Genomic DNA, 13,398 nt, shown 5'->3' on the forward strand with positions numbered 1-13,398 from the left:
ATGTTATTTGGAATTCCTGTGTTCTTAAACTGTAAGTATCTAAGGTGATTACCAGATTCACAAATATGACTTCTGTAGGAACTGACATAAATTTGGAGATAGGTTGAAAACAAAAAGTCCAAAAGGAGTTCATACCTGTTTACCCGTCGAGGTCTGTCAACTAGATAACTGAGCTCAGTGCGTTGGTGTTTGTTCTAGAAAAAATAAATGAAACACAATTGGACTTCAAATGTCAATGCAAGCAACATCAAACAGCTTAGAGCTACTGGGCTGTTTGATTAAAAGTGGATATAGAGACTTAAAGGGCACTAGCAGTTCATAAGTATAAAAGGGGATTGAAAGTTGCTTTTTTTCACTGTTCTGTGTACCATAAAATGTGGGATAAAATAAACACATATGAAAGGGTAGAATACACACACCAGTATATAAGGTATGATGACATGTGTTGATCCCAGTATAGCTAAAAGATACATACCCTTATAAAGGCACTCAGAAAAAATGGGTGGGGTTTAAAACAGATCAGACATACTGTACAAGATTCTGTGTATGAATACCAATTATTGTGAAAGATAAAAGGTTCCTGTATCAAAGGGGAAAATACACTGTGCACAGCTTGTTTATTTTATACAATAGATCTTAAATTAAGATTGCATCACAGGAGTAACTTTGAGAAAAAGGTTGAAATATAGGCTTACATAACATAAACAAGATAATTAATGTTTTTCGGTTTCTCCATTTTACTTTACATGAAAAGACTAGACAGGCTACAGTCATTACATATTAATGCAAAACGTCACTATATAATGCTATGGAAAGCTTCCAAAATCGAATTTTGTCGACTAATAATCAATTATTTGCACATACTACTTGTAAATAAATATGGATGATACATTTTGACACCAAAAGGACAATATAATAATTTGACCAACAAATCTACAAAAATATAAAACAAAATTGACTAATGCAAGACATCCATGGGTAAAGTAAATGAAGGTACACCTTGGAACACTGTATTGTAAATTATCTGTAGCAGACTTCATTCAAATTCAAACGGTGTGAGCTGTTGGCTGCAACAGATTTCTAATAGAATTCTAATGTCCAGTATTAAGACAAACCAATATAAAACAAAATAATGTACAACTTCACAACCATACATCGTTAAATGGCTGGCACTTTCTATACACACTGTTGTATTAGATTGGAATGCACAATAGCATTCAAATATATTACTTGTGCATAATACATAACGCAATTCATATACTGTATTACAGGAAGATGGGGATAAAGAAGAAGAACATAGATTACTAAAAAAGGTAAAATATGGAAAAGGGCAATGAAAAAAAAAGACTGCAATAGGATGATATTGACTAGAAAGTAGACAGGAAACCAAAGGATGCAACAGTGCAAGGAGATCTAGCGTCTTTGGACTGGGTAAATAAGCGTGGAAAAGGGATTTGCAGATAACAAAGGATCAGTAACATCTGGTTACAAGAGGAAATAACTTTAAAACGTTAACGTATTTAAAAAAAACAGCTTAGCTGAAAAAAAAATCAGTGCAATAGCAATGTACGTGACATAAATAGACAAGTGGCTCATCCCTGATCAGACTGGGTCTGCCTTACCTCACTGGACAAAATACTGCCATTGGAAATGATGTCTGGCTGTTGGTCAGTGTACCCTGTCACTATGGCCCCACAAGGATTGTGCTCAGTGTCCGTGCTCCTAGATGGGCTGCAGGGCTTGAGAAACATAAGGTCAGTCTTGGCAGACTCAGGAGTCAGACAGACCTGGTAGCAGTAATTCTGATTGTGATGATGAGATCCGAAACTACCAGATTCCTCAAGGGGCACCTGGGTAGCGCTGGCCACATTGGAACTTTGCACCAACATAATGTCCGACTTGCTGAGCTTTTTCTTGCGAGCCCTGGCGTGCCTGCTACAGCAGGAACAGCAACACATGCAGCAGTCGCTGGCGAGGCAGCTGTAGATGTTTAGCTTCTTTTCCTTCTGGCACCTGATGGCCAGCACTATCATGGCCAGTAGGAAGATAAAGGAGACGGAGCCAAGGGCGATGATGAGGATGAGAGTGAGATCCAGAGCAGTGTCGATGGTGCGCTTATCTCCTCCCCGCCTCTCTACTGAGTTATCCACGATTTGAACCTGAATAAGGGAAGTAGAGGACAGCGGGGGCTGTCCGTGGTCCCTCACCTCCACCACTAACTCAAACGGTCTGTGTGGGTCCCTTTTGCTGGGCACCTTGCGGGCTGTCCTCAGCTCCCCGGTTCTCCAGTCCATGCGGAACAGGCTCATCTCATTGCCCCTTAAAATACTATAAGTCAGCCGGGCATTTTCGCTTTCGTCCAAGTCCACTGCTACAACGCGGGTCAGGAGGTAGCCTGGCTCGGCCGACCTGGGAAGAAGCTCCTTTGCCGTCCCGTTGCTGCCTTGGGGAGATACGATCGAGGGAGCGTTGTCATTCTGATCAACAATGATAATATTCACGCTGGCATTGCTGGCCAGAGGTGGGGTGCCCCCGTCCCTGGCCTCAACCATGAAACTGAAGTCCTTGAGCTGCTCATAATCAAATGTGCGTAGGGCGTAGAGGTAGCCGTTTTCTGAGTTGATGGACACATATGTGAAGACTGACATGCCCTGGATGTCACACTCCAGGATGGAGTAGAAGACATTGGCGTTTTCTTCTTCATCCTTGTCTGTGGCGCTCACGGCAGAGATGTAAGCCCCGGGTACGTTATTCTCAGTCACATACACATTGTAAATCGCCTGGCTGAAGCGGGGAGAGTTATCATTCATGTCGGCCACCTGCACCTGTATAGACTTGGTGGAGCTGAGGGGCGGGGAGCCCTTGTCCCGGGCCAGCACTGTGACTGTGTATGATGTGGCTACCTCCCGGTCCAACGTTCCGTCTGTCACAACAGTGTAGTAGTTCTTGAAGGAGGACTTCAGGCGGAATGGCACATCTTCCAGGATTTCGCAATGTATCTGCCCGTTCTCTTCTGAGTCCCTGTCTATGACACTGAAAAGCGCCACCACTGTTCCCGGGGAGGCTCCCTCACTCACGGCATCCTTTACTGTGCTGAAGCTGATCTCTGGTGGGTTGTCATTGAGGTCCAGCACCTTTACCAAAACCTTGCAGTGAGCAGGGACGGCGTTTGGCCCCATATCTTTCGCCTGGACATATACCTGGTACATGCTGTTTTCCTCGTAGTCCAGGTCACCGCTAATCTCGATGCGACCTGTACGAGGGTCCATACCGAAGATCTCCCGGGCACGGGGAGAGATGTGACTGCTAAAGGAATACACCACCTCCCCGTTTTGACCTTCATCTTGGTCGGTGGCATTGAGCTGAATCACAAGGGTTCCGGGGAGGGAGTTTTCCTGTAGAGAAACGGAGTAGACTGTCTGATCAAAAACAGGCACATTGTCATTGGAGTCCAACACCTTGATGGAAAGCAGAGCAGTGCCCGTCCTTTGGGGCATTCCCCCATCCACAGCAGTCAGGACATACCTGTGAAGGGCTTGCTGCTCCCTGTCCAGCGGCTTCTCGAGCACCAGCTCGGCGAACTTGTTGCCATCCCCTTGGGTCTGCACGTCCAGGTGGAAGTAGCTGTTGGGGGTGATCTCGTAGGAGCGAAGAGAGTTGGTGCCCACATCCTGGTCGTAGGCGCTCTCCAGTGGGAACCGGGTACCAGGGGTGGCGCTCTCTGAGATTTCCACCATGATGTCTGGCTCAGGGAAAGCCGGAGGGTTATCGTTGATGTCCAACACCTCGATCTCCACTCGGAAAAACTCCAGAGGGTTCTCCAAGAAGACCTCGAGGTGCAGCAGACAGGACGGGATCTGCTTGCAGATCTGCTCCCTGTCTATCTTCTCGTTCACGTACAGCACTCCATTCTCCAGGTTGAGTTCCAGGTAAGGGGTCCTTGAGTTAGGCGCAGTTTGAAACCTGCGGCTGGAAAGTTTTGTAATGTCCAGCCCCAAATCCTCAGCGATATTCCCCACGAAAGTGCCATGATCCCTTTCCTCCTGCACTGTGTATCGAAGCTGGGAAAGCGCACCATCCACAACGCAGACCAGTAAAAATAACACAATCATCTCCAAAAAGAGAAAATAGGTAACAAGGTAAAAAAAAAAAAAAAAGAGTCGAAAATAAAAAATATATCTGTAAAAAATTGCACTTATTTTATTCCTCCCCCTTGGAGCTCTCCGTCACTGACTCACACTAAAGCAAATGAAGACAGGCATTCCCTCATCAGGATTCTTTGCAGCCACCAAGTGATATACAATTCCCTTTTATTCCGCTGTCCTTTGTAAACGACAAATTCCAAGTAATATAGTCCTGTGTTATTTTTCTAAGATTGTCATGTCCCCTTCCAAGTCAAACAGCGTATTAGATCCACTGCACATAGTTTTTCTGGTACAGATTCACAGATGTTAATTATTGATAAGCATCAAGATTGTTTAAAAATGCACTGCTTTGCAATTGTAAGAAGAAAAAGCTTCAATGGCTCATTTATCTTTTACTTTATTTCCCGGTGTCTCCAAAGTCCACAAATTCCATTCTGATGCTTCTCTCTATTTGTACTTTTTTTTTTTGTACATTGATTATTTATTTGGCTCCCCCCCTGTCCTACTCCAGCTCCTGTGATCTCTGCTGGCAGTGTCTGAGCTCCGAGCTCTCAGCTTATCTGTTTTTGCGCAGCGCCCTCCTCCTGCCAACCAATAGGTAGTCAGCTACGCCCATAGGGGCTGGGCAGCTCAGAGACGTCACTCTATTAGCGTCCCACCGTCACTAAGAGGAGGGGGTGGGGGAGCAAGGAAAGGGATGCAAAAGGCAGACACAGAGAAGGGAAGAGTAACCTTCTCTATCTTTAATCCGCTGACCGTGGTCTGTCTCCAGTTGTTGACATCACCACCAGCCTCTCAGGGGATAGTATTAGCAAACTGTGAGCGTCTATGAGACTGAAGCTCATATATTAAATAACAGAAAGGATGCCCCTCCTACAGGACATTTTCTATTCCGGGAGGTGATCGTTTTTGGTACACACAGGGAAAGTTCCTAGCATCAGCGACCTAAGTGGGGGAACTCAAACTAGAGGATTTTCATTCAATGAATTGAAACTACCTCAATGAAACCAGAGCTTGTGATTGTGACGAGCTGCAGCTTGTGTTTCACCCAGCACTTGCTGGTATTATTAGAGACAAGGAAACATTTTTAGTGCCAGGAGAGACCAAAAAAGCATATTGAAAGGCAACGAGTTTAATTCTTCAATTCTTCCATGGACACTGAAGGAATTAACCAGGAGGTCACCTGTTATCACATTTATATTTGGCTTCATACTATCGCATAGATGGCATCTTAGAAAAAATATTTTGGTGGTCACCCTATTATTTATAATTTATACAACGGGGGGGGGGGGTGTATGTGTGTGTGTGTGTGTGTGTGTGTGTGTGTGTGTGTGTGTGTGTGTGTGTGTGTGTGTGTGTGTGTGTGTGTGTGTATGTATATATATATATATATATATATATATATTTGTTTTTTACTTATTGAAAGCTTTGCATCATCGATTGTGCCTTGTCTGGGTGCCTAGTAAACCAACGGCAATTCACCTCGGTTCCGGTTCACTGTATTGCTACTAAGGGTATGGGAGCTTTCTGCTCCCATACATTTGATTGCATTGCCCTCGATGCCTTGCATTGATTTGATGCACAGCATGTCAACGAGCGCTAAATGTGCACAATTAGAATTATAATATTTTAAATATTGTTATTCAAGTTAGTACTTCACACACAATTGCACTAGACAAAAAGAGTGAGGATGTGGAAGACGTGGAAAGGAAATGGAAAGGTGAACTGTCTCATTCATGGATCAATGTACATGTATATGTCATCTAACCCAGCAAGCAATTGATGAGTTGCCTGGTGACTCATGAGTGGGACTTGTTAGGTTTCACACACTAAAAATCACGGCGGGCTAAAACAAATGGATGTGTTTAACTAAAGCTTATCAGTAGGCGTTGTTTTCACCACAAAGTCTGTCCTCACTTGAATAAAAATGCGCTCAGTAATATTGCAAATAATATAAATACTTCTTACCATTTATACTGCTATCAGCATTTCACACTGTAAATTATATTCAAATCAAGTCAAACACACATCATCACGTGTGCATTGAATTTGTTTCAAGTTATTTTCTATTATAAGTCACCCATACCACATAATAATTATGAAGGGAGTAAATAGCCTGTCTAATTAGTTTTGGCCATATATTTGTAATATTTTAAAGATGTTGCAATTCAAGAGATATCACTCGGGAATATATATTTTTTATTCTTAGTGTCATTGGAAAAATGATAATATATTGCAAAATGGCAAATTGTCTTCCCAGCTTCAGTGTATGCGTGTGTTGGGCAGAGGGCTGTATGAGCTTCAATGTACCTTCTTCATCACGTCAAAGCCTGGGATGCAAGCAGCTCTGAGAAAGGACTCGTGGATCAATGCAAGGGACATCATGGTTTAGCAGCATAATAACTCAGTCGCTTCATGGATACACTCTTTTTATTTGTAACGCATTATTGGAAGGAAGCAGTGTGACAGATACCGTTTATTTTGGAAATGCTTGAGCGTTGGGGAAGCTGTGATCAGATTTGAGTCGTTGGATATCAGCACAACAGATAATGGATATTATTAGAACAGGTATTGCCACAGGGAAGTTTAATTAAAACAGTCTGGTACAGTGTTTGATCCTCAAGGAATGGTTATGATATTAATCTACAGAACCAGCGCCAGTAATGATGGAAAATAGGATATTATCATTCCTTTTATATTCTGAAAGTAATGCTACGCTTTTTACACGTTATATGATGTAAAATCTAGTTTCTTAAACTTTTCTCTCAAGAGAATATTTGATATTGGTTTAGAAGCCATGCAATAGATTCAATTGATTGTACATTATCACTGTCTGCTGTAGCATATTGATGTAGATTGTTACAGATTATTTGCAATTGTAGGCTGAAGGCTCCCCCTAGCGTATGAATTGAGGCCTTACAAGAGCCTTTAAGATTTTCCTAACATTTTTTCCCTGTGCTCTTATTTCCCTGCTGTTTCTCTCTTCCTTTAGGGCTTTTGTAAATGTATTTATTGATTCAGGTGATCTGTTTCCTCTCCGCTGTAAAATTACACGGGCCATGTATATTAACATTGTTCTGCTACAAGAACGAGTGCAGAAAAAAGCACGGGATTGCTGACAATATCATTTTTTTCCCTTAACATATATATATTTTTTTTTTCCTCTAAAAATTGTACTTCATTACGCATGTCCTTGATTAACTAAAGCGATTGATGGAACGTTTGGTGCATAATTTTAGCATATGTTTCTGCTTGAAATATCTTAAGGCAGTTTTGAAGTGCACTGCAGTGAGTGCAGTCAGACTACTCTACTGAGAGCTATAACAACAGTTGAGTTGCACAGTCCTACCAGTAAGAGGATGTTGCTTATAACGATAACAATCCCACCCTACAAGTCTTCCACCCTCTTGCAGACATGCTTTGCAATTCTCCCGACCAAATGATGAGCCAGTATTTATTATGTTGTTGAATGTTAGAAATAACTTTGATTTAATCTAATTAAATAAAACAATTTGCTCTGATTTATTATAAAATTATTAATACATGAATGTATTATATGTGGACTTTCATAAGAATATTCATTGCTTCACGTGTGATACAGTAGTTAAAAATAACTCTTCAGTATCATTGTGAGATTTCTGAAGTATTTAATTTGAGTGTTAATCACTAGAATAATTTATAATTTCACGATTGCATTTTTTTTTCAAATCTTTTTTTTTTTAATTAATTTTGTACCTTGGTTTGTATGAAGAAATTGAAGAGGCAGTTTTGACCTATGACATTTACGGTATGTGTGTATTTACAGTTAACATTGGGTTGTCTAATCTTAAAAGAAGAGCGAGATTGTAGCATAGTATATGCATAGTATATGTATAGTAATTCCCATGTAGGCTTTTTATAGTGTACAGTATGTGGTCAGTGTTATTATTGTTAAAATGTGTCTTAAATGAACCATATGTGCTGCTTCCTACTCCATTGTGATGTCTTTCTTAAAATTGCAATACATTACGACAAATAAGATAATGCAATTGCGGTTCTTTATGTCCTTTGATAAGAATACGGGTTGTTACGCTATCTGCGCATGGATAACTGACTGCTTGCAGTGGTTTAAAATGACTTGAAAGTAATCTAACTCTAAATCCTCTTATTATTATTGCACTGTGTGCACAGAGCTTCAAAATAGGAGTTCGTTTTTTCCCTGTAAGAAATACTGTAGAATGGAGATGGAGGTTTGGATGTTCAACACTTTGCCTGCTGCAAACCTTCAGCTATTCTAACGATCTTGACATGAAGTATAGAGAGACCATGCTGTGTTCACGTATCAGACAAGCAGGGGGCAGCGACAACAAACAAAGAACTTTCAATTAGAAAACCACCTTCAGGGTGATACCTATACACTTTAATCCTCTAAAAGGCATTCTCTCTGCAGGGTCACTTTGCAGTTGAATGTTTTAAGAGCAATGGCCATTTCAGTTTAAAACTGTTTGTCAAAAATTATATATTAGCTGTTGTTTAAGAGACACTTGTATCCCTTCTTCTGGTCAAAGAGTGCACATGAAAAATTATATTTTATACATTAACTAGGCAACAATTTTATATTTTCCAATCATTTTTTTTAAAGCTCTGTATGTCTTATTATTTCAAGTTTCTGATCTACGAGTTTTACTTCTTCTCTATTTAGTGCTTATTTTGGTCTAATGTAAATTATACAGTATTTGCATGTAGTTTAATATTATACTTTATTTTCTGAAAGTTAGAACTTTAATCAGACCTGTAGAGTTTCACAGGGGATATACTTGTTACACATAATTAGCTCTCTGACAAGAGTTATTAACTTGAGAAATTACATTATCAGAAATATATGTTTTAGAAAATACTTGAAATGGACACCTAATGCAATAATATAAATTACCATTGATGGGTCTATTTATCAAAGACTCTAAGATGCAAAGCTTGGGTGATACCAGTGCAAAGAACAGCAGAATATTATTTTTCATTTGCAAATCTTTTGAAATGTTTTGCCCCAGTTTTGCAGCCAGGAGACATTATTTACAGTATCATAATCATATTAAATAAGTAATAATATAAAGACATTTTAGAAACTAGATTTTACGTTTTAAAAAGTGTAGCATGACCAATGCAAAACTCGTGCAAATATGTTGCTCCCGTTTTGCAGCCAAGAGACGTTGATAAATAATCTTGGTCTCCACTAATGTAATTATTCAAGTTCAGATGCTGCATGAGGCATTTTACTAAATGGGAATGTATTAATTAATCCTATCCAAGTATGTCTTAAAACATAGCCAAACCTTTTGTACTTATATACTTTTTTCCCATTGTCACTTGTCCAATACATTGTCTTTTCAGCTTGTAATTGCCTGTGTGAATGAAGACACATTATTTATTTAAAAGTCCCTTTTGCTCTATAATGTCATGTAATAATGTAAGTAAATTACTTCAAACAATGCCAACCCATCTCTTAGTTTAAGGAATTAGCAAGTGTTTTTTTAAAATGTGTTCCTATACTAGCTCTTATCTGAGATCAACATTTTTATCTATGAATAGGAACTACGGTACTACAATATCTATTAATAAAAACTTGTAGAGATTTTATTTTTCTTTGTAAATACATATTGAGGTCTATTTATGAAAGTGTTCTGGCTGAAAAACTGTGGCAAAAATAACTGAAACAGAAATTAAATCTCATTACTCCCAGTGAGTAAATTGATAAATTAAGTACCTTTTTTGAACTCACTTTGAGTGAGTTTTTTAGCAGATAGATTTTAAAGCTGCAGACCAAAAAATATCCTGCATATGTGTATTTTTTAAATAAATCAGTTCTGTATTATTGAAAAAACATGTAGCATTTAAAAAAAACAACAACTCTGAATGACATTTTTAATGTATTATACTGAAACAAGCATTTTTGTTTCTATAGCAACCATTTACAATGTCACATCCCCTTCCTCTTCTGAAACAGGCTCTGGCACAACTGTTTGTGAGCCCTGCCCTCTGTCTAGCCATGCACCAACATGTTCTTCCCCAGAGAACTTTGCATCTTTGGTCCTCATCTACTGCATGGACAGCCATTTAGTGAACCCCTGAGCCAAATCTATGCAGATCGATCACAGGAGAACAGATCAATAAACAACATAGCTAATTACTTATCATTGTGAGGAATGTATTGATGCACATACTAAAGGGAAAAATATAGTAAAAAAAAAACAAAAATGGCAGCTTGCACAGCTACTTTAATAAAGTAACTATAAAGTGTTTGGCTCTACTTTTGTTACACACTGCCCACTAGTTAAATAAGATTACAGTACTAAGCATAGTTGGTCTTTGCATATAACAAGTATATTGTTTAATTTTTTGAGCGTTGATGGTACTATCATTTCCATGATCTAATATTGTTTTACTTCTGAAAACATACCTTCTATTTTCCCTATAATCTTTATTTCACGCCATATATGCAACAAAGTTTATTTTTTAGGGCATAGATTTCTGCTGCTTATGGAAAAAATAAAAAATATTGCATGTATTGCATGTATTGAATATTAGTATTATTTAATATACATCATAGTATAGTTCAACACATAACATGAGGTTTGCACTTAAAGTAAAAAACTTTCCTGGGATTAATGTGAGACATACTATATACACAATATAGATCTCACTCACATGGCCTTGTGTGAGCGCTGTTGTATAATGGTGTCTTGAGATCTTCTAAGGTAGAGCCCACACGGTCGTCTTCCGCTTCGGTGTTCTTACGTCTGGTAAGGTAATCTCCTCCTCGGTATAGATATACACATATACAGCGAAAAGTCAGTCCATGTGGGAGATGTGGGGTGTGCAGGGAAGAGGGATCAGGTTGACCTTAATGCTCAAACCTGCACTTCCCCTTGACAGAATATAATGGGGGAAATACACTACAAATAAATAAGATTCCACTCACACGGCCCTATGTGAGTGCTTGTACTCAGAAGTATCCTGCTGATTACGTCTGGATACTGCACACTCCGTATCTGCTTTGACTCCCCCTCAGTGTAAATACACAAAGAGACAGCCAGTATCAGTTTGGTGTGATATAAACATGTGCTCAGTGCCAGCACTGTAAGGGGTTAATTGACCCGATTCATGTACTAACACCTGCACCTGGTGATGTGATAGGGTATATACAAATAAATAAATACATTTCACCTCACGGCCCTGTGTGAGTGCTGGCACTCAGACATATCCTGTTCAGTCTGTGATGATGCAAGATCTCATTCAGCCAGGATGTTGTTTGCCCTCAGCAGTCCCAGGGTGGTGGGTGAAATCCCCTCAAAGAATGATATTGGAGCAGGTGTATAAAATGGAAAATGCTTTATCACAAATAACAAAATGAAAAAGTCTTCACTTACAGCAACACGGACCCTAGCAGCAGCAGAGAGGTCCGTTTCAGCGCCGCTCCAGGTGAAATCCACTGCCCACGCGTTCGGGTGCCGGGCTGTGACGTCAGCTGTTTGGTCTCTCTACGGTGGCTGCTTAGGGTCCCAATGGTGAACAATGCGTTTCGACTGGTCTCAGTCTTTGTCAGGTTCAGAATGCGGATGGTCAAAGTCAGGGAGAGTATTTAATAGCTTTTAGTCCTGTCACCTGCCAATCAGAGATGTTCATCAGCTGCTGTCTCACACTTAGAGCATCAGGGGGGGGGATTGTCTTAACGTGTCCTTGCTGTTTGAAATGTCCGGCCCTCGTGACGGAGTTCCGCCCCCATCATCAACTCCAAGGTGGACGGTAGTTGGGTGGTGGTCCCTCCGGTCATAAAATCTAACCTTTAAAAGTCTCACCAATAAACATATATATATATATATATATATATATATATATATATATATATATATATATATATATATATATATATATATATATGTAGAGGTATCAGTACCGTGTTAGCCGAGCTTCAATAATCAAAAAAATAAATAGATGATACCGTTCTGTGGCTAACGAAATGCTTTTATTTGTGCGAGCTTTCGAGATACACTGATCTCTTCTTCCGGCGATGTTACAATGAATGAACCTTTTGCTTCATTCATTGTAACATCGCCGGAAGAAGAGATCAGTGTATCTCTAAAGCTCGCACAAATAAAAGCATTTCGTTAGCCACAGAACGGTATCATCTATTTATTTTTTTGATTATATATATATATATATATATATATATATATATATATATGTTTATTGGTGAGTGTGGCAGGACGGCCTGTAGCCGAGGTCAGGGAACAGTCCACACGTATAGTTTCAGGATAAATAAAAACGTTCAGTGGCTTTATTTCTCCACAGTAACATAACATGCGGGTACACTGTCCCTTTAACAAAATAAATCCTGCTCCACTTTGGGAGAAAAACTGACTGATAACACAGCAGATCTATCTAGCAGGCTGGCTGGCTAAACCAGAACCAAACCATAAGGGTACTTTAAGCAGTCAGTAAACAAATGAATAATCCTTACTTTAGTTGAAGTAGTCTTTGGTGAAATCCCTCTGGCTAAGGGCTCACGCAGCAGTGTGCTTCTCTCTCTCTCTCTCTGGCAGCTACTGCCAGTCACATGATCCTTTATCTACCTTGCTGGCTCTCAGGTGTCAGCTAAAGAGTTCTGATTTCCTAACTTCCACCTGAGTTAACCCTTATGAGTGCTGGATGAAGCACTCAGACATATGTCTCCCAGGCGTAACTGATAGGAGGTGACTTCACTCTGTCACATACCTCCCCTGTTTGTGTGTGGCTAGTGTCCCACACGGCTGAAGCCCGACCCTCCACTCCACTCCCTTGACAAAAAATCAGCATTTACATGGTCCTTTCCAGGTCTATGCTGAATATCAAAAGAGAAGGGTTGGAGGGCAATATACCACCTGGTCAACCTTGGATTTGTGTCCTTCATGGTGTTTAACCACTTCAAGGGCGATGGTCAGTGACCAGGGTGAAGTGTACTCCGGCGACATAATGTCTCAAGGCCTCAATTGCCCATTTTACAGCGAGGCACTCCTTCTCAATAACGGAATACCTCACTTCCCTTGGGAACAGCTTCCGGCTGATGTACAGTATGGGGTGTTCAACACCATCAAATTGCTGAGACAGCACTGCTCCCAGTCCTACCTCTGAGGCATCCGTCTGGATGATGAAGGGCTCTTTAAAATCTGGGCTCCGAAGAGCGGGGCCCTCTGACAGGCACTTTTTTAGCATGTCAAAGGCGTCTTGGCACTCCCAAGAC

The 13,398-nt window shown here is 40.2% G+C and overlaps 1 protein-coding gene across 3 annotated transcripts in view; it reads right to left on the reverse strand.

Moving 5' to 3' along the window:
* Positions 1-4,703, reverse strand: part of PCDH10 (protocadherin 10) — a 172,254-nt gene extending 167,551 nt beyond the window's left edge. For 2 of the 3 annotated variants that reach the window (XM_075615313.1, XM_075615303.1), the window contains exons 1-2: positions 1,623-4,703; positions 136-194 (exon numbers count right to left, since the gene is read on the reverse strand). In XM_075615313.1, the coding sequence (XP_075471428.1) occupies positions 136-194; positions 1,623-4,112 (2,549 nt within the window). In that variant the 5' untranslated portion in view covers positions 4,113-4,703. The remainder of the gene's footprint in view (positions 1-135; positions 195-1,622) is intronic. The other variant, XM_075615294.1, reaches the window with a different exon arrangement.
* Between the last annotated feature and the right edge of the window lie 8,695 nt (positions 4,704-13,398).

This window comes from Ascaphus truei, chromosome 1, assembly GCF_040206685.1.
Source record: "Ascaphus truei isolate aAscTru1 chromosome 1, aAscTru1.hap1, whole genome shotgun sequence".
In the NCBI taxonomy this organism is placed as follows: domain Eukaryota; kingdom Metazoa; phylum Chordata; class Amphibia; order Anura; family Ascaphidae; genus Ascaphus; species Ascaphus truei.